At 43.9% G+C, this 22,442-nt stretch overlaps 1 protein-coding gene across 2 annotated transcripts in view; it reads right to left on the reverse strand.

Annotated features, from left to right (window-relative positions):
- LOC115175584 (CUB and sushi domain-containing protein 3) overlaps nucleotides 1-22,442 on the reverse strand; it is a 670,680-nt gene that overhangs the window by 138,691 nt on the left and 509,547 nt on the right. For both annotated transcript variants that reach the window (XM_029734929.1, XM_029734928.1), the window contains 4 exons: nucleotides 18,392-18,508; nucleotides 14,910-15,119; nucleotides 12,870-13,058; nucleotides 12,532-12,709 (listed from right to left, as the gene is read on the reverse strand). In XM_029734929.1, coding sequence (XP_029590789.1) covers nucleotides 12,532-12,709; nucleotides 12,870-13,058; nucleotides 14,910-15,119; nucleotides 18,392-18,508 — 694 coding nt within the window. The remainder of the gene's footprint in view (nucleotides 1-12,531; nucleotides 12,710-12,869; nucleotides 13,059-14,909; nucleotides 15,120-18,391; nucleotides 18,509-22,442) is intronic.

Consider the following 22,442-nt stretch of genomic DNA (forward strand, 5'->3'; position numbering starts at 1 on the left):
TGCTTTCGCAGCGTTCGGGCGCTCCTCCGAAGCTCCGCCCCTGCGCATTCTTTTCTAAGAAGCTGAGCCCGGCGGAGCGCAACTATGATGTGGGGGACAGTGAGTTGTTAGCTGTGGTCAAGGCTTTGACAGTGTGGAGACATTGGCTTGAGGGGGCACGTCACCCTTTTCTTATCTGGACCGACCACCGTAACCTGGAGTACATCCGGGCAGCGAGGAGACTTAATCCTCGTCAAGCCAGGTGGGCCATGTTCTTTATGAGGTTTCAGTTCACCCTTTCGTACATTCCGGGTTCTCGGAACCGGAAGGCCGACGCACTGTCACGTCTCTACAACACCGAGGAGCGGACCATCGATCCCACTCCCATACTCCCTGCTTCCTGTCTGGTGGCACCGGTGGTGTGGGAGGTGGATGCGGACATCGAGCGGGCGGGTCGGTTCGAACCCACTCCACCTCAATGTCCCGCGGGTCGGAAGTTCGTTCCGCTGGGTGTTCGCGATCGCTTGATCCGATGGGCCCACACTCTACCCTCCTCGGGTCACCCTGGGGTGGAACGGACAGTGCGAGGCCTGAGGGGGAAGTACTGGTGGCCCACCTTGGTAGAGGATGTAAGACACTATGTCTCTTCCTGTTCGGTGTGCGCCCAGTGCAAGGCTCCTAGGCACTTGCCTCGAGGGAAATTACAGCCCCTCCCCGTTCCACAGCGACCATGGTCTCACCTCTCGGTGGATTTCCTTACGGATCTCCCGCCATCTCAGGGAAATACTACGATCCTGGTTGTTGTGGATCGGTTCTCGAAGTCCTGCCGTCTGCTTCCGTTGCCCGGACTTCCCACGGCCCTACAGACCGCGGAGGCCCTATTCACCCACGTCTTCCGGCACCACGGGGTGCCCGAGGACATCGTATCTGATCGGGGTCCCCAGTTCACGTCCAGGGTGTGGAAGTCGTTTATGGAGAGGCTGGGGGTCTCGGTCAGCCTGACCTCGGGTTTCCACCCCGAAAGTAATGGGCAGGTAGAGCGCATTAACCAGGATGTGGGCAGGTTTCTGCGGTCATATTGCCAGGACCGGCCAGGGGAGTGGGCGCGGTTCGTACCCTGGGCCGAGATGGCCCAGAACTCTCAGCGCCACTCCTCTACTAACCTGTCACCCTTCCAGGTCGTGTTGGGGTATCAGCCGGTCCTGGTGCCATGGCAACAGAGCAAGACAGAGGCTCCTGCGGTGGAGGAATGGGTCCAGCGCTCTAGGGAGACCTGGAATGCGGTCCAGGAGTGTATAAAGAAGGCTGGAGATCGACACAAGGAGAGCGCTGACCGCCACCGCAGTGAGGCCCCGGTGTTTAACCCAGGGGATAGAGTCTGGCTCTCGACCCGGAACCTGCCCCTCCGCCTGCCCTGCCGGAAGCTGGGTCCGCGATTTGTGGGGCCATTCAAAGTCCTGAGGAGAATAAACGAGGTGTGTTATAGGTTACAACTTCCTACATATTACCGTATTAACCCCTCGTTTCATGTGTCTCTCCTCAGGCCGGTGGTAGCTGGTCCGCTGCAGGACGCTTAGGTGCGGGAGGTCCCCCCGCCCCCCCTGGACATAGGAGGGGCCCCGGCGTACACAGTCCGGGCCATCTTGGACTCCCGACGTCGGGTGGGGGGCCTACAGTACCTCGTGGACTGGGAGGGGTACGGGCCGGAGGAGAGGTGCTGGGTCCCGGCGAGGGACATTCTGGATCCAGCCATGTTGCGGAATTTCCACAACCTCCGCCCGGATCGCCCAGCGCCTCGCCCTCCGGGTCGTCCCCGAGGCCGGTGTCGGCGCGCTGCGGGACCCGCGCGTCAGGGGAGGGGTACTGTCACAACATCCACAGAAGGTGGCGCCTCTCCTCGGTCGAGCGGCGCTTGGCGGTCGTCGTCGCCGGCCTACTAGCTGCCACCGATCTGTGTTTCAGTGTCTGTTAGTTATGTCTGTTTTGTGATTGCACCTGTTTTGTGTTTGTCATTAGTGGGGGGTATTTAGTCTGTCTGTGTTTAGCTAGGATTCGTGCGGGATTGTTCTTTGTTACGTGTGGTGTTACGTTTATTGTATAGGCATTAGGGTTGCCGGGCTGCGCCCCGTCTGCCTTTTGAGCGGAGCTTCATTTAGTCATTTTTTGACTGTTATGCTCTCAGCCATATATGGATCTTGTCATTGGATTATTAAATTAAGTTTGTTCCAACGGACCTCAGTCTCCTGCGCTTGACTCACTCCTTAAACGGTTCATCCCGCTCGTGACAACTATGGCCTATTTATTGCCTTTCTCCTCACGCCATTTGCACACACTGTATATAGACTTTTTTTCTGCTGTGTTATTGACTGTAAGTCTATTTATTCCATGTGTTACTCTGTGTTGTTTGTGTCGCACTGCTTTGCTTTATCTTGGGCAGGTTGCAGTTGTAAATGAGAACTTGTTCTCAACTGGCCTACCTAGTTAAATAAAGGTGAAATAAAAAATTCAATTAAAATTACAAACTGTATAGCTGTAATTACAAACTGTATAGCTGTAGCTACAAACTGTATAGCTGTAATTACAAACTGTATAGCTGTAGCTACAAACTGTATAGCTGTAATTACAAACTGTAGAGCTGTAGCTACAAACTGTATAGCTGTAATTACAAACTGTATAGCTGTAGCTACAAGCTGTAGAGCTGTAATTACAAACTGTAGAGCTGTAGCTACAAACTGTATAGCTGTAGCTACAAACTGTATAGCTGTAATTACAAACTGTATAGCTGTAGCTACAAAATGTATAGATGTAATTACAAACTGTATAGCTGTAGCTACAAACTGTAGAGCTGTAATTACAAACTGTAGAGCTGCAATTACAAACTGTAGAGCTGTAATTACAAACTGTAGAGCTGTAGCTACAAACTGTATAGCTGTAGCTACAAACTGTATAGCTGTAATTACAAACTGTATAGCTGTAATTACAAACTGTATAGCTGTAATTACAAACTGTATAGCTGTAGCTACAAACTGTATAGCTGTAATTACAAACTGTAGCGCTGTAATTACAAACTGTATAGCTGTAATTACAAACGGTATAGCTGTAATTACAAACTGTATAGCTGTAGCTACAAACTGTATAGCTGTAGCTACAAACTGTATAGCTGTAATTACAAACTGTATAGCTGCAGCTACAAACTGTATAGCTGTAATTACAAACTGTATAGCTGCAGCTACAAACTGTATAGCTGTAGCTACAAACTGTATAGCTGTAATTACAAACTGTATAGCTGTAGCTACAAACTGTATAGCTGTAATTACAAACTGTATAGCTGTAGCTACAAACTGTATAGATGTAATTACAAACTGTATTGCTGTAGCTACAAACTGTATAGCTGTAATTACAAACTGTAGAGCTGTAATTACAAACTGTATAGCTGTAATTACAAACGGTATAGCTGTAATTACAAACTGTATAGCTGCAATCACAAACTGTATAGCTGCAGCTACAAACTGTATAGCTGTAATTACAAACTGTATAGCTGTAATTACAAACTGTATAGATGTAGCTACAAACTGTATAGCTGTAGCTACAAACTGTATAGCTGTAGCTACAAACTGTATAGCTGTAATTACAAACTATATAGCTGGAGCTACAAACTGTATAGTCCCAAACTGTAATTACAAAATGTATATCATTGAAATTGACACATCATGCCTATTTATTTACCAAGATACTGTATGTACCCTTGTATGAACTTGTGATCAAAAACAAACATTTATATGTATATTAGAGAGAGAGTGCATGTGTTTGTGAGAGAGAGCATGTGTGTGTGTGTGTGTGTGAGAGAGAGAGAGAGAGAGAGAGTGTGAGAGAGAGAGCGTGTGTGTGTATGAGAGAGCGTGTGTGTGAGAGAGAGTGTGTGTGTGTTTGTGAGAGAGCGTGTGTGTATGTGTTTGTGAGAGAGAGAGAGCGTGTGTATATGTGTTTGTGAGAGAGAGAGCGTGTGTGTATGTGTTTGTGAAAGAGAGAAAGTTTGAGTGATTCTTTGTGTGTATTAGTGCATACGTGAGTGTGTGAGCGTGTGCGCACGTGCATATGTGTGTGTGCGCGCACAAGTGTGTTTGTGTGTGTGTTTGTGCACGAAAATATGTGGGGAACCCACAAGCCAGCATGATGTCTCACAGCGCAGAATGAAGCGGTCGCAGCCCCGCAGACAGCAACGTATATACTATCTGTGAAGGAGACAGCAACATAAATACTATCTGAGAGAGACAGCAACATAAATACTATCTGAGAGAGACAGCAACATAAATACTATCTGAGAGAGACAGCAACATAAATACTATCTGAGACGGAGACAGCAACATAAATACTATCTGAGAGAGACAGCAACATAAATACTATCTGATACGGAGACAGCAACATAAATACTATCTGAGAGAGACAGCAACATAAATACTATCTGAGACGGAGACAGCAACATAAATACTATCTGAGAGAGACAGCAACATAAATACTATCTGATACGGAGACAGCAACATAAATACTATCTGAGAGAGACAGCAACATAAATACTATCTGAGACAGAGACAGCAACATATATACTATCTGAGAGAGACAGCAACATAAATACTATCTGAGAGAGACAGCAACATAAATACTATCTGAGACAGAGACAGCAACATAAATACTATCTGAGACAGAGACAGCAACATAAATACTATCTGAGACTGAGACAGCAACATTAATACTATCTGAGACAGAGACAGAGCCGTGTGAAAATAATAAAATCAATAATACTTCCACCTTTGCTGAAAGTACATTATTTAAAGGTGTGGGTGGAGTGGAGGGTATGCTATGCTGAAAGTGCATTATTTAAAGGTGTGGGTGGAGTGGAGGGTATTTTTTCTTATTTCACCTTTATTTAACCAGGTAGGCCAGTTGAGAACAAGTTCAACAACTGTGACCTGGCCAAGGTAATGCAAAGCAGTGCGACACAAACAACACAAAATTTCACATGGAATAAACAAACGTACAGTCAATAACACAATTGAAAAGTCTATATACACTGTGTGCAAACAAAATAAGATTAGTGAGGTAAGGCAATAAATAGGCCATAGTGGCAAAATAATGACAATTTAGCAAATAAACACTGGAGTGATAGATGTGCAGAAGATTAATGTGCAAGTAGAGATACTGGGGTGCAAAGGAGCTAAATAAATAAATAACAATATGGAGATGAGGTAGTTGGGTGGGCTATTTACAGATAGGCTACGTACAGGTGCAATAGTCTGTAAGCTGCTCTGACAGCTGATGCTTAAAGTTAGTGAGGGAGATACGAGTCTCCAGCTTCAGTGATTTTTGCAATTCGTTCCAGATTTTGGCAGCAGAGATCTGGAAGGAAAGGAGTTGGCTTTGGGGGTGACCAGTGAAATATACCTGCTGGAGCGCGTGCTACGGGTGGGTGCTGCTATGGTGACCAGTGAGATGAGATAAGGCGGGGCTTTATCTAGCAAAGACTTGTAGATGACCTGGAGCCAGTGGGTTTGGCGACGAGTATGAAGCGAGGGCCAGCCAACGAGAGCATACAGGTCGCAGTGGTGGGTAGTATATGGGGCTTTGGTGACAAAACGGATGGCACTGTGATAGACTGCATCCAATTTGCTGAGTAGTGTTGGAGGCTATTTTGTAATTGACATCAAGGTCAAGGATCGGTAGGATAGTCAGTTTTACGAGGGTATGTTTGGCATCATGAGTGAAGGATGCTTTGTTGCGAAATAGGAAGCTAATTCTAGATTTAATTGTGGATTGGAGATGCTAAATGTGAGTCTGGAAGGAGAGTTTACAGTCTAACCAGACACATAGGTATTTGTAGTTGTCCACATATTCTTAGTCAGAACCGTCCAGAGTAGTGTTGCTAGACGGGCGGGCAGGTGCGGGCAGCGATCGGTTGAAGAGCATGCATTTCGTTTTACTTGCATTTAAGAGCAGTTGGAGGCCACGGAAGGAGTGTTGCATGGCATTGAAGCTCGTATGGAGGTTTGTTAATAGTGTCCAAAGAAAGGCCAGATGTATACAAAATGGTGTCGTCTGTGTAGAGGTGGATCAGAGAATCACCAGCAGTAAGAGCGACATCATTGATGTATACAGAGAAAAGAGTCCCTCTGATTTCACACACTGAACTCTGTCTGAGAAGTAGTTGGTGAACCAGGCGAGGCAATCATTTGAGAAACCAAGGCTGTTGAGTCTGTTGATAAGAATGCGATGATTGACAGAGTCAAAAGCCTTGGCCAGGTCGATGAATACAGCTGCACAGAATTGTCTTTTATCGATGGCAGTTATGATATGGTTTAGGACCTTGAGCGTGGTTGAGTTGCACCCATGACCAGCTCGGAAACCAGATTGCATAGCGGAGAAGGTACGGTAGGATTCGAAATGGTCCGTGATCTGTTTGTTAACTTGGCTTTCGAAGACCTTGGAAAGACAGGGTAGAATAGATATAGGTCTGTAGCAGTTTGAGTCTAGAGTGTCTGCCCCTTTGAAGAGGGGGATGACCGCGGCAGCTTTCCAATCTTTGGGGATCTCAGACGATACGAAAGAGAGGTTGAACAGGCTAGTAATAGGGGTTGCATCAATTGCAGCTGATCATTTTAGAAAGAGAGGGTCCAGATTGTCTAGCCCAGCTGATTTGTACAGGTCAAAATTTTGCAGCTCTTTCAGAACATCAGCTATCTGGATTTGGTTGAAGGAGAAATGGGGAGGCTTGGCCAAGTTGCTGTGGGGGGTGCAGAGCTGTTGACCGGGATAGGGCTAGCCAGGTGGAAAGCATGGCCAGCCGTATAAACAATTATCGTAGATTTATCGGTGGTGACAGTGTTTCCTAGCCTCAGTGCAGTAGACAGCTGGGAGGAGGTGCTCTTATTCTCCATGGATTTTACAGTGTCCCAGAACTTTTTGGAGTTTGTGCTACAGGATGCACATTTCTGTTTGAAAAAGCTAGCCTTAGCTTTCCTAACTGCCTGAGCATATTGGTTCCTAACTTCCCTGAAAAGTTGCATATCGCGGGGGCTTTTCAATGCTAATGCAGTACACCACAGGATGTTTTTGTGCTGGTCAAGGGCAGTTAGGTCTGGAGTGAACCAAGGGCTATATCTGTTCTTCGTTCTACATTTTTTGAATGGGGCATGCTTATTTAAGATGGTGAGCAAAGCACTTTTAAAGAATAACCAGGCATCCTCTACTGATGGAATGAGGTCAATATCCTTCCAGGATACCCGGGCCAGGTCGATTAGAAAGACCTGCTCACTGAAGTGTTTCAGGGAGCGTTTGACAGTGATGAGGGATGGTCGTTTGACCGCGGACCCATTACAGACGCAGGCAATGAGGCAGTGATCGCTGAGATCCTGGTTGAAGACAGCAGAGATGTATTTAGAGGGCAGGTTGGTCAGGATGATATCTATGAGGGTGCCCGTGTTTACGAATTTAGGGTTGTACCTGGTAGGTTCCATGATAATTTGTGTGAGATTGAGGGCATCAAGCTTAGATTGTAGGATGGCCGGGGTGTTAAGCATATCCCAGTTTAGGTCGCCTAACAGTACAAACTCTGAAGATAAATGGGGGGCGATTAATTCACAGATGTTGTCCAGGGCACACTGGGGGCTGAGGGGGGTCTATAACAAGCGACAACATTGAGAGACTTATTTCTGAAAAGGTGGATTTTTAAAAGTAGAAGCTCAAACTGTTTGGGCACAGACCTGGATAGCATGACAGAACTCTGCAGGCTGTTTCTGCTGTAGATTGCAACTCCACCCCCTTTGGCAGTTCTATCTTGTTGGAAAATGTTGTTGTTGGGGATGGAAATTTGAGACTTTTTGGTGGTCTTCCTAAGGCAGGATTCAGAAACGGCTAGGACCACAGTGTTGGTGGAGTGTGCTAAAGCAGTGAAAAAAAATAACTTAGGGAGGAGGCTTCTGATGTTAACATGCATGAAATCAAGGCTTTTACGGTTACAGAAGTCAACAAATGATAGCGCCTGGGGAATAGGAGTGGAACTAGGGGCTACAGGGCCTAGGTTAACCTCTACATCACCAGAGGAACAGAGGAGGAGTAGGATAAGGGTACGGCTAAAGGCTATAAGAACTGGTCGTCTAATGCGTTGGGAACAGAGAATAAAAGGAGCAGATTTCTTGGCGTGGTAGAATAGATTCAAGGCATAATGTACAGACAAGGTTATGGTATAATGTGAGTACAGTGGAGGAAAACCTAAGCGTTGGGTGACGATGAGAGAGGTTTCGTCTTTGGAGGCATCAGTTAACCTAGGTGAGGTCTCTGCATGTGTGTGGGGTGGGACGAAAGAGCTATCTAAGGCATTTGAGTGGGACTGAGGGCTCTATAGTGAAATAAAACAATAAAAATTAGCCAAGACAGCAGTAGACAAGGCAAATTGACATTAGAGAGAGGCATAAAGCAATCACAGGTGTTGATCAGGAGAGCTAAGACAACAACGGTTAAATGGCGATGAATGGGCAGAGCGGGCCAGTTAGGTACATACAGGACCCAAGTTCAAGGCTGGGGCCGGCAGGTAAACAAAATGAGGTACCTTGTTATTGAGTCCAGGGGGCATCAGCTGCGTAGCCGAGTGATCATAGGGTCAAAATAGCAGCAATAGGTGAGTCAGGGTGCCGTTCGGTAGTCACTACTACGCTAGGCGAGCAGGGGACACAGAGTTCAGAAAATCTGGCGTGCCAGGGCTAGTAGATGGTTCTTCGGCAATATCGTAACAGAATAGCCTGTTGAGACCACATCAAGCGACACGTCGGCAGTCCAGTCGTGATGGCTCGGCGGGGCTTCGTGTCAACAATAAAGGGTCCAGGCCAATTAGCAAAGGAGGTATTGTAGCCCTAGAATTAACTGGTATGTGGGCCTGCCTCGAGGCTGGCTCAAGGCTAGCTGGTGCTTGCTTCGGGACAGAGGCGTTAGCTAATGCTGAATGTATGCTATGCTGAAAGTGCATTATTTAAAGGTGTGGGTGGAGTGGAGGGTATGCTTTGCTGAAAGCATTAATAAATTAAAGTACCCTCATGGATTCTTTTAAAACAAAGGGGGACTTAGAATTTGTGTGCGCATGGATGGAGGGCATCAATTATTAGAATGAATCTCCGGACTCATTCATTCCATCCATTATTCCATCCCCCTTCCTTACTCTCTTTCTCTCCATCCCACTCCACAACAGTGGTGTCAGAGTGCTGGGGAAGACAATTACTCAGAAAGCCGCTCTCTTTAAAACATCAAGATGCCTTTGACTGGATCTATGGGGATACTTGAAGAACTTGTATTGCTTGGTGCACAGGTCACATGGAGAGATTCAAAGTCTTCGTACAACAATGCCGATGCATTTAAATAGATGGACTGTGAGTGTGACATCTCTATTGGTCAATTTGTTTAATGGGGGGGCGGGGCGGGGGGGTTGGAGAAGAGGTTGGAGAACACTATGGAACGTGGAACTCCAAAAACAATGTTGTTTTTTGCGACAATTGTATAATCCCTAAAACACTTTAAAGTATATAAACAACAAAAATAGGAATATTTTTTTACCATAACAATAGAGATCTTAATAATAATTACACTAATTTAGCATCCAACATGTAAGGTCAAGGGTGAGCTTTAACATAATTGGCTAGGCTAATTGACTATCACATAGTCCAACAGCATTTCTTGTTATCCCCTCATGTGTATTGAAACAAAGGTCTTATTTTATTGAAACCAGGGTTGTAAAAGGGAGAGTATATCACTGGAAGATTTATAGAATTAATTGAAAACAATGCTTTTTCATTAATAAGGCTATTTTCTCTTGAACCATATGTTCTATCCACTAGAAGCTAATGGACAAGTTATTCAAGTATAAATGACCAACGTTACCATAGATTACCTGTTAATTACCAAAATGACAGAAGATTCCGGTAAGTTTGGTAAATTACCGGTAGCTTCGCAGCCCTTATTGAAACTAACTGAAAAGTAATTATTATGTAACATTTGACATCAATATACAATGATTATACCAAACATTAGTAACACCTTCCTAATACTGAGTTGCACCCGCCCCCCCTTTTGCCCTCAGAACAGTCTCAATTCGTCGAGGCATGGACTCTACAAGGTGTCAAAAGTGTGGCCCATATTGACTCCAATGCTTCCAACAGTGGTGTCAAGTTGGCTGGATGTCTTTTGGGTGGTTGACTATTCTTGATACACATGAGAAACTGCTAAGCGTGAAAAACCCAGCAGCGTTACTAATTAACCCCGTTCGAAGGCACTGTCATTTTTGTCTTGCCCCATTCATCCCCTGAATGGCACACATGCACAATCCATGTCTCAATTAGTTCAAGGCTTAAAAATCCTTCTTTAATATTTTACTGTAGTGGCGAAATCAGGGTCACGCAGAGTGTTTCTTGGTACTGTTAAACAAATCTACTTTGAAACAAAAGTATACACCTCACACACATGGTTATGGGATCAACAAAAAGAAGACTCCTCTACCATGTCAGATATAGAGGTGAAATGTATTACATTTTGAGTTTTCATCCCAATATTACTCTTTATATACATCACAGAAGACTGAAGTATAACAAAACCGTTTGACATAGAAACACCGGCTTTCGGCATGTTTTTAGATAAAAAAAATTATATATAATTTGATCATATATATATATGAAATTATAAAAAATATTAATAGCGTTCCACCCATGAGGCCAGTAGAGGGGCGATTTGGTAATTTGACTGCAGGAACCCTGTCTCCTCCTCTTTATCTACACTGATTGAAGTGGATTTAACAAGTGACATCAGTAAGGGATGATAGCTTTCATCTGGATTCACCTGGTCAGTCTATGCCAAAAATGTTATAAAATGATTTGACCCCTCTGCAAAACATGACTTAGTACTTGGTGGCAAAACCCTTGTTGGCAATCACAGAGGTCAGACGTTTCTTGTAGTTGGCCACCAGGTTTGCACACATCTCAGAAGGGATTTTGTCCCACTCCTCTTTGCAGATCTTCTCCAAGTCATTAAGGTTTCGAGGCTGACGTTTGGCAACTCGAACCTTCAGCTCCCTCCACAGATTTTCTATGGGATTAAGGCCTGGAGACTGGCTAGGCCACTCCAGGACCGTAATGTGCTTCTTCTTGAGCCACTCCTTTGTTGCCTTGGCCGTGTGTTTTGGGTCATTGTCATGCTGGAATTCCCATCCACGACCCATTTTCAATGCCCTGGCTGAGGGAAGGAGGTTCTCACCCAAGATTTGACGGTACATGGCCCGTCCATCGTCCCTTAGATGCGGTGAAGTTGTCCTGTCCCCTTAGCAGAAAATCACCCCCAAAGCATAATGTTTCCACCTCCATGTTTGATGGTGGAGATGGTGTTCTTGGGGTCATAGGCAGCATTCCTCCTCCTCCAAACCCGGCGAGTTGAGTTGATGCCAATGAGCTCCATTTTGGTCTCATCTGACCACAACACTTTCACCAGTTGTCCTCTGAGTCATTCAGATGTTCATTGGCAAACTTCAGACGGGCATGTATATGCATTCTTGAGCAGGGGGACCTTGCGGGCGCTGCAGGATTTCAGTCCTTCACGGCGTTGTGTGTTAGCAATTGTTTTCTTGGTGACTATGGTCCCAGCTGCCTTGAGATCATTGACAAGATCCTCCCGTGTAGTTCTGGGCTGATTCCTCACCGTTCTCATGATCATTGCAACTCCACAAGGTGAGATCTTGCATGGAGCCCCAGGCCGAGGGATATTGACAGTTCTTTTGTGTTTCTTCCATTTGCGAATAATCGCACCAAATGTTGTTGCCTTCTCACCAAGCTGCTTGGCAATGGTCTTGTAGCCCATTCCAGCCTTGTGTAGGTCTACAATCTTGTCCCTGACATCCTTGGAGAGCTCTTTGGTCTTGGCCATGGTGGAGAGTTTGGAATCTGATTGATTGATTGCTTCTGTGGACAGGTGTCTTTTTTACAGGTAACAAGCTGCGGTTAGGAGCCCTCCCTTTAAGAGTGTGCTCCTAATCTCAGCTCGTTACCTGTATAAAAGACACCTGGGAGCCAGAAATCTTTCTGATTGAGAGGGGGTCAAATACTTATTTCCGTCATTAAAATGAAAATCAATTTAGAACATTTTTGACATGAGTTTTTCTGGAAATTTTTGTTGATATTTTGTCTCTCACTGTTCAAATAAACCTACCATTAAAATTATAGACTGATCCTTTCTTTGTCAGTGGGCAAACGTACAAAATCAGCAGGGGATCAAATACTTTTTTCCCCCACTGTAGTTGCGGAGATAGAGGTGAGTGGGAATCTCTTCTTTCCACACACTGATGCAGTTATAGATTAATTCAAATTAAAGACAACTTAGTTGCTGAGTGAGTGAGAGATGAGTGGGAATCTCTTCTTTCCACACAGTGCTGTAGTCATAGATGGGTTCTGTACTGAGCATAGTGAAGTGGATGTATATTTAGTATGATATAACACTTTAGTTGCTGAGAGAGGGATGAGTGTAAGTTCTTACCACACGGTGATGTAGTCATATATGGGTTCAGTGCTGAGCACAGTAAAGTTGATGTAGATCCCATTCCCAGGGGGAACCCTTACGTTCCACACACAGTCCTGGAAGTTGGGGTACTCCTCGGGGTGGCCGGGGGAGTAGATGGTCCCATTCATGGAGGTGATGTTACCCCCACACAGAGCTATAGATGAGAGGAGATACACAGCCAGGTCAGGTGACATTACCCCAACACAACGCCCACAGCCGCTCTCTAGGTGCAGTATCAATCTGTTACCATAGAGATCATATCTATTACATTTATTTGCTAGTAGTTACCATATATATCCTATTTCTATAGTTACCTTCACAGCGTGGTACCGGGTGGTTCCAGTTGCGGCTGATTCCATGCAGACATGTGAGAGAAGCGTCCCCGATGAGGGAGTAGCCAGGCAAACACTCAAAGGACACAGTGAAGCCTACACTGAAGTCACTGCCGATCACGATGCCGTTACGAAAAGGACGAGGGTCGGGACAGCTCTGCAGCTGATAGGCTGGAAATCAGAAAGTGGTCGATAATTCAGATAAATATTGTCAGAAAAGACATATTAACCTGTTTGGTATAGGGGGCAGTATTGAGAATTTTGGAAAAAATATGTTCCCATTTTTAACTGCCTCCTACACCAACTCAGAAGCTAGAATATGCATATTATTGTTCAGGTTTGGATAGAAAACACTCTGAATTTTCTAAAACTGTTTGAATGGTGTCTGTGAGTATAACAGAACTCCTATGGCAGGCAAAAACCTGACAAGGCTTCAAGCAGGAAGTACCCTGTCTGACAAGGAGTCGTGCGTCTTACCTCTTTTTATTGAAAAGTAAGGATCTTAGCTGTAACGTGACAATTCCCAGGGCTCCAATAGGCTCTCAGAGCCCGCGAAATAACTGAAGGTTTACGAGGGAACCTCAGGTTGAAATATATTATCGCCTTTTGTAAGTGGATGCTCGGAGGACCTTTCAATGATGCGCGTGCATGAGTCGCTTCTGAGGAGAAATTTTATTCGGCTGTTTAGGCTCAATGCATACTCCCGGTCGGAATATTAACACTTCTCTATGACATAAATGGCATAAAAATTGGTTTTAAACAGCGGTTGACATGCTTCGAAGTACGGTAATGGAATATTTAGACATTTTTGACACGCCAATGCGCCATGCGCGACACCGCGAAGAAGCATTCTAGAACTCACGAACAAAACGTCGCTGTTTGGATATAACGATGGATTATTTGGGACCAAACCAACATTTGTTATTGAAGTAGAAGTCCTGGCAGTGTATTCTGATGAAGAACAAGCAAGGTAAGAACATCTTTCTTATAGGAAATGTGATTTTGGTGGATGCTGACCTGGGTGGGTATCTAAATAGCTAGCCCTGTAATGCCGGGCTATGTACTTAGATTATTGCAAAATGTGCTTCATCCGAAAAGCTATTTTAAAATCGGACATATCGAGTGCATAGAGGGGTAATGTATCTATAATTCTTAAAATAATTGTTATGCTTTTTGTGAACGTTTATCGTGAGTAATTTAGCAAACTGTTAGTAAATTCACCGGAAGTTTGCGGTGGTTATGCTTTTTCTGAACGTCACATGCTAATGTAAAAAGCTGGTTTTTGATATAAATATGAACTTGATTGAACAGACATGCATGTATTGTATAACACAATGTCCTAGGTGTGTCATCTGATGAAGATTATAAAAGGTTAGTGCTGCATTTAGCTGTGGTTTGGGTTTATGTGACATGATATGCTAGCTTGAAAAATGGGTGTCAGATTTTTTCTGGCTGGGCACTCTGCTGACATAATCTAATGTTTTGCTTTTGTTGTAAAGCCTTTTTGAAATCGGACAGTGGGGTTAGATTAACGAGATTCTTGTCTTTAAATAGCTGTGAAATAGTCATATGTTTGAGAAATTGAAGTTATAGCATTTCTAACGATTCAAAAATCGCGCCACTGGATTTCAGTGGCTGTTACGTAGGTGGGACGAGTTCGTCCCACATGTACTAGAGAGGTTAAAAAATTACACAATCATGAAAACTGATAGATAAAACTGTGTCATGCCAAAATCGAGGATACTAAGAGAGACTGCCCAGCCCGAGAGTATGAAAAATACAATGACATTGAATTGAGTTGAGTGAAATCACAAGCCCTTTTTGAGATCTCTCTTCTTCCACACATTCTACTGATCTACCTCTGTAGTCTATGGTGTCGGCATTGGTTCAAATCCGGCCTACTGCCTTTTGACACAACCTCTATCCATATTTCCCCACTGTCTTTCTCTCTATCTATCTGTTCAATAAAATCATAAAATATCTTAATAATATATATTTTTAAACAACAAACTCTATCCTCACCCTGGTAAGTGATCTGGAAACCCGGCTTGTTCTGGGAGTAGTCACTGTGGAAGAAGAAGCTGGTCTGGTGGGTGGTGCTGAACAGCGACTTGGGGACCTGTGGTCCACTGAACCTGTCAATCACCGTGCCCGTCTCCAGAGTTCCACTCCGAATCTCCAGGTAGTCATGGATGGCCTCGGTCGAGAAGTTGAGGAACTGCAGGTGGATTCCTAAAATAAACAGGTATATTAAAAACATACTAGTCAGACTGTGAGTTTATGAAATAAAGACCATGATCTTACTCATCTGCCTTTATTTCATCAGGTAGGTTAATCCTAGAATCCAGAACCTACTGAAACAGAACACTGACACTCTACAAGAAGAATCGTTACACAAGATAACAGGTTAGCTGACTGAGAGATGCTCATTGGTACATAAAAAGAGTTGCAAAGGAGAGGAGCAACTGAATGTCAATATAGTCAAGCTACAGTAATGTTTATTTATTTACTTACCTTTATTTAACTAGGCAAGTCAGTTAAGAACTAATTCTTATTTACAATGACAGCCTAGGAACAGTGGGTTAACTGCCTTGTTCAGGGACAGAACGACAGATTTTTACCTTGTCAGCTCGGGGATTTAACCACTAGGCTACCTCCCGCGTATATAATGCTGTTGTATGAATTCCAGGAACACCAGACACATGTTATATTCCTTTTTTCTATATACTGTATAAAAAAAAATGTTTTCACCAAATACAAACATACACATACGAACAACAGTTTACATACTCACACAAACATCGACTACATTTAATCTGCCCAGACCCACATGCTTACACCTCCATCCTTAGTGCCTGCATTATTGTTTGCCACATGGCCTTAAATTGTACCAATTTGTTTTTCTTGGTCGCCCATGCTATTTCAATATTTAAAGAATAAATAATTAGATTTTTCCATAGCTAGCTTCTGTCCTCCTCTGGGTACATTGACTTCAACACAAAACCTAGGAGGCTCTTGGGTCTCACCCCCTTCCAAAGACTTACACAGTAATCATGACTTCCTCCAACCTATCAGGGCTCTTGCACCATGTACTGACATGTTGTCCACCCAATCAAAAGATCAGAAAATGAATCTAGTACTGAAAGCATAAGCTACAGCTAGCTAGCACTGCAGTGCATAAAATGTGGTGAGCAGTTAACTCAGAGAGAGGAAGACAATAGTTGAAGAGTTTTGAACAAATTAATTTCTTCCAAAATAAATGAGAAGCAAAAGAGAGAGAGAGCTAGCTATATTTGTTTGTATATTTTTTTCCTTTCACTTTCAGCTACTAAAACACCCGGCTCAAACAGAGACCGATGCTATGTTATCTAGCTGGCTATGGCTATCCAACACTGGAACTCTTCTAAGTCAAGGTAAGCTTTTGGTTTTATTAATTTATTGCCACCGGGGCCCACCTGTCACGACTTCAGCCGAAGTCGGTTCCTCTCCTAGTTCGGGCGGCGCTCGGCGTCGCCGGTCTACTAGCCATCGCCGATCCACTTTTCATTTTCCATTTGTTTTGTTTTTGTTTCTACACACATGTTTTTCATTCCCCTAATTATTGTTCAGGTATTTAACCCTCTGTTTCCCCCATGGTGTTGTGCGGGATTGTTTTATGTCATGTTCGGTATGTTGGCGACTGGTTATTTCGACGGGTGCTGTTTTTTGCCCGTGCGTAAAAGTTGATGTTCGTGTGTTTGTGTTTGGGCAAGTGTAGTGTTTTACCTTGCACCATTCATTATTCTAAGTAAAGTTACGTTGCTCCCAATTCTCTGCTCTCCTGTGCCTGACTGCATACACCAGCTACACCCACCATTATGACACCACCTGTCAGGACTTTCGGAAGGATCGGACCAATACGCAGCGTGATCGTAGTTCCACATCTTTTATTAAGTCATGGAACTAATGCAATAAACCAAAAACTTGAAATACAAAAACAAGAAAGCCGTGACACACAGCAGGCATACACTACTCACAAAATAATCAACCCACAAAACACCAGTGGGACAAACATCAACTTAAATATGGCCTCCAATTAGAGACAACGTCAACTGGCTGTCTCTAATTGGAGGTCATGCCAAACAAAAACTAACCTAGAAATACAAAACTAGAAACTAAACATAGAAATACAAAAACTGACAAACACCCCCGTCACGCCCTGACCTACTCTACCATAGAAAATAACAACTTACTATGGTCAGGACGTGACACCACCGGTATAACTGCTAAACTGCTTTCTGATTGTACATTGTACTGCATGATTGTAGCAAGTTTACTAACGCGTTAGTTCTAGTAGCTACAGTATGTTGACTATGAGGCGAAAACGATGCAGGCTGTGTCTAGTGGTCAGCAATCATGATATGTTTTTTTCGCCTGGTCACAGACAGATGATGTATTGTGCACTGAAGTCCACAAGCGAAGGGAAAAGGTAAGAGGAAGAGAGTGCGTAGATAGATGCGAGAAGGAATTATATATACAAGGAGCAAAGTGATCATGCTGTTTGTATGTGGCTGCTATGAAAGTGAACTGTGTTTGCGTGTGATTCTGTCGAAAAACATTTCTTAAACGGAAGCAAACGGAATGAAACAGGGATAAACATACCTGAATTTGTCCAATAGAAACTCTAATTTGCAACTGTTGGACTAATGATTCCACCCTAGATCAGCTAGATGCAGGCAAAAGCGTGCAAGGTGGTATTGAATGTGTCACTGTTTGTCACCTTGATTACTCAAAATAATTCGACCTGTGCACCTAGGTTGTAAACTTTCATTCATAGGCTCATTCATGATGGGTATAGGGGAAATATGAGTATCATGTAGTAGCCTAAACCTATTGATGTTACATTGAACTGGGTGAATGGAATATGAATGACAGTCATCCAATATGCTGTAATAGAAATAAGGCCATGCTCATTGTAAAAAAAAGTGTCCTCTCTCATCTTAAACGGCACCGACCGCCACTGCCATACAGTAAATCATACATTGGAAATCTGTGGAGAGATTCGCTGTGGAACAGCAGCTTGAGTTAACACACGCATATCGCATGCAAGGAGTGCATTAGTGTCCAGAGTGCATTAGTGTCGACTACACTATTTATGTAGCCTACTATAGGTAAACAATGATGCTGCTTTCTGGTTGACTAGTGGATTGACTTTACATCACGGTTGGTGTTACACTTTCCATGTCTCTGCACATTAGGCCTATAAATCAAGCATCATTACCTCTACAGCTGACAAACATGGGTCTGACACTTCCCTGCACTGCTGCTACATCTAGGACCACTTCCCCACAAGCTGGGTTTTCACTGAAATAATAACAAGACATCCACTTCTTTGTAAGACAGTGTGTGACGGTGGCTTGGCCACAATGGCAGTGAGTTAATGTACCAAAGCGATAGGTAGTTTGATAGTGTGTGTGTTTGTGTGTGTGTGCATTGCCACAATGACTGTCAGTGGGTTCCCATACCAAAGCCGGTGGGTAGTTTGACAGTCCAGGTGCAGTCTAATCCACTGGGGTAGTTTCCAGGGAATCCCGGGCTCAGGATGACACCGCTGACATCAGTCATGGAACCACCACACTGGGCTGTGGAGACAATCACACTCAGACAGGCTAAAGGATAGAAGAGTAAAATAGACCAGAGTACAGTAGAGCACAGTATGGTAGAGTAAAGTAGCGTACAGTACTGTATAGTAAAGTTCAGTACAGTATAGTATAGTACAGTATAGTAGAGTAAAATAACGTACAGTATAGCAACGTTGAGTAGAGTACAGTACAATACAGTACAGTACAGTACAGTACAATAGAGTAGAATAACTACTTTATTAATCATAGACAAAAATCTTAAACTTCACCATGCCATGTTCTTATCTGTATTTATAGCTACAGCATCCTAAAAGCAGAAAAGTTAATCTCGGGTTAAACATCTCTGGACTGTACGAATGGGTATCGGGGCCACCGCTAGATTAGTACATTATTGACAGGCCTTTAAATGGGCCTTTCCTTCAAAACATTCTGGAGTCTATTTTAGCATCAGCGCTATAGATCAAGTCACCTTGTAGTGCTATTAGCATAGCCTCTTTCCCTCTCAGTGGCTCAGCCAGTCTGAGGTAAATCTTATTCTGTGAAAAGAACAGCCTTCTGTGTGCTAAAAGGCACAAAGGAGCTGCATACCTTTCGTAATGGTGTGAGAGCTTTTATAAAGCAACGAACAAAAGCACAACGCTTCATTGGGGTTTTTCAGAAAATGTGTCTGCACAGGCAGAATCTTTTTTGTTCACCACTTACAAGTGTTGTGTGTCAGAAAAAAGTAATTCTATTAGATAAAAAGAGAAAAAAATATGAAACAACATCAAAAGCAGTTGAAACCTATCCGACCTAAAAAATTATGGATGAGCTGAGTCGACTGTGAATAAAGAGGCGTTCGGACTTGGGGCCGGAACTCTTTAGTGAGAGTTGCACCTTCAAAGCTGCTGGAACATGAAGAGGGGACGGGAAGTCCAATTGGACAAACAGAACACGTGAAGGCATCAAAGCACCAGGGATTTCTGAGAGATAAACAACGTGTCCTTGACAAGTCGACGGTTGAACTTTAGAGGTCTTAACACTGAGCCCTAGGGTCCCAAGGGAAACCCTCTAGTACCGCATCGCCTTCCAAAATCAGTGGCAGTGGAGAGGCTCAGATGTAAACTTCTGGCACATCAAAAACACCAGTCACAGAACGTATCCATCACGCCCCTCACAGTGGAGCGGCTCAGAGGAAGAGACTGTATCGAGCGTGAGGACAGAGATCCGAGATCCCAGAACATTTTAGTTTTTTCTGTTTGATGAAATAGGCTCATTCAGCTCATTCAATGACTGGCAAGAGACTAAAGAGAATGTGTCCGTTTCATATGCATACCAAAGCCCAAGGCACAACCCTGGCGTGATCAGGCTCATTATTTTTGTTTACAACGCAATGTACACGTTGTTTCTGAACAAATCAATCAAATTCATCATGTCTAGGGGAATTACTGTACGAGGACCGATGTTTTATATTTTAAATACTTTTTTGCAATATGCTTAAAAAATGAAAAAGGTCTGTAAGCAGGTGAACTGTGAATAATTTATGTAGTTTTTTCAGGATATACAGCTGGCCTGAGATGACAGTTGTCCCCGAGACAACAGCCAACTCTGGAAACGTCAAAGTTGTACTTTCTCTACTGTGTGCCGAGCCTCTAGACTAGGGGCTCCCAAACTTTTTGGCCCGAGACCCCATTTTGATATCCACATTTTTTTAAACTTTACTTGCATAAAAACTGTGGATGGAAATGTGGTCAGTGAGGATCTGATTTAGTGCCTGGTCTAATGAGGCTTGTGAGCATTGTAGAGGGAAACAGACACATACAGTGCATTTGGAAAGTATTCAGACCCCTTCACTTTTTCCACATTTTGTTACATTACAGCCTAAAATTTACACACAATACCCCATAATGACAAAGCAAAAACAGGCTTTTAGAAATGTTTGCAAAAGTATAATAAAAAAAACCTGCAATATTACATTTACATAAGTCTTCAGACCCTTTACTCAGTACTTTGTTGAAGCACTTTGGCAGCGATTACAGCCTCGAGTCTTCTTGGGTATGATGCAACAAGCTTGACACACCTGTATTTGGAAAGTTCCTCCCATTCTTCTCTGCAGATCCTCTCAAGCTCTGTCAGGTTGGATGGGGAGCATCGTTGCACAGCTATCTTCAGATGTTCGATCGGGTTCAAGTCCAGGCCCTGGCTGGGCCACTTAAGGACATTCAGAGACTTGTCCCGAAGCCACTCCTGCATTGTCTTAGCTGTGTGCTTAGGGTCGTTATCCTGTTGGAAGGTGAACCTTCGCCCCAGTCTGAGGTCCTGAGTGCTCTGGAGCAGGTTTTCATCAAGGATCTCTCTGTACTTTGCGCCGTTCATCTTTCCCTCTATCCTGACTAGTCTCCCAGTCCCTGCCACTGAAAAAAATCTCCACAGCATGATGCTGCCACCACCATGCTTCACCATAGGGATGGTGCCAGGTTTCCTCCAGACATGACGCTTGGCATTCAGGCCAAATAGTTCAATCTTGGTTTCATCAGACCAGAGAATCTTGTTTCTCATGGTCTGAGAGTCCTTTAGGCAAACTCCAAGCAGGCTGCCATGTGCCTTTTACTGAGGAGTGGCTTCCAGCTGGCAACTCAACCATAAAGGCCTGATTGGTGAAATGCTGTAGAGATGGTTGTCCTTCTGGAAGGTTCTCCCATCTCCACAGAGGAGCTCTGGACCTCTGCCAGAATGACCATCGGGTTCTTAGTCTCCTCCCTGACCAAGGCCCTTCTCCCCTGATTGCTCAGTTTGGTGGTGCGGCCAGCTCCAGGTAGAGTCTTGTGGGTTCCAAACTTCTTCCATTTAAGAATTATGGAGGCTACTGTGTTCTTGGGGACCTTTATCACTGCAGACATTTTGGGGTACCCTTCCCCAGATCTGTGCCTCGACACAATCCTGTCTTGGAGCTCTGTGGACAATTCCTTCGACCTCATGGTTTGGTTTTTGCTCTGACATGCACTGTGGGGCCTTATATTGACAGGTGTGTACCTTTCCAAATCATGTCCAATCAAGTGAATTTACCACAGGTGGACTCCAATCAAGTTGTAGAAACATCTCAAGGATGATCAATGGAAACAGGATGCACCTGAGCGCAATTTAAAGTCTCACAGCAAAGGGTCTGAATACTTATGTAATTCACTTTTTTATTTGTAATACATTTGCAAGAATACTCAAAACCTGTTTTTGCGTAGTCATTATGGGGTGTCATGACGTTGCCCTCTTTGAGTACCCTTGCACCATCCCCCAACCTACCTCCCCCCACACAGGCCCTGTGTGAAGGGGTGGTAAAATTCTAGAGGAGAATATCCTGCTACATGGCCCAGTTAAGACACAGAGGGGTTCATAGAGAGACACAGGAAATTCTTCCAACTCACAGAATTGGGGAACCGAACGACATTTATGTTCTGGAGAAGGTATAAAAGATTGGTGAAGAATCCAGCTACGAACTGGTCCGCTTGGTACAATTTTGTGATACTCAGAAGAGACAATGTAGCCATATTACCATAATACTGTTTATATAATAGCCTCAGCTATGGGACTTGCATCTAAATGGTTGTATAAAATGTATTAATAAGGATAAAGCTATTTGTAATACGTTGAGATGCTATGTACTGATGTTAATGTGATAGAATGTATTTCTGTTCAAAGCTTAAATCAGTCATCGGCACGCCCCCAGGGACACAGACAGGACCAGGCGTCATGTGACAAGCCTGTTCTATGTTCACATATAAAACCCCACCCTGATTTACTTTCTTCAGACCAGCTTACCTCAGAAGAGAGAGCCAAGGTTTGACCATCCAATTCCTCTACTGAAAGTTACCTATACCACGTGGTTAAACTTTTAGACTATCGAGACCGACAGAATAATAACAAGTCTTTGATATTAATTAATAGTCTGCAGCTAGAAATT

The sequence above is a fragment of the Salmo trutta genome, chromosome 36 (genome assembly GCF_901001165.1).
Source record: "Salmo trutta chromosome 36, fSalTru1.1, whole genome shotgun sequence".
NCBI classification, from domain to species: domain Eukaryota; kingdom Metazoa; phylum Chordata; class Actinopteri; order Salmoniformes; family Salmonidae; genus Salmo; species Salmo trutta.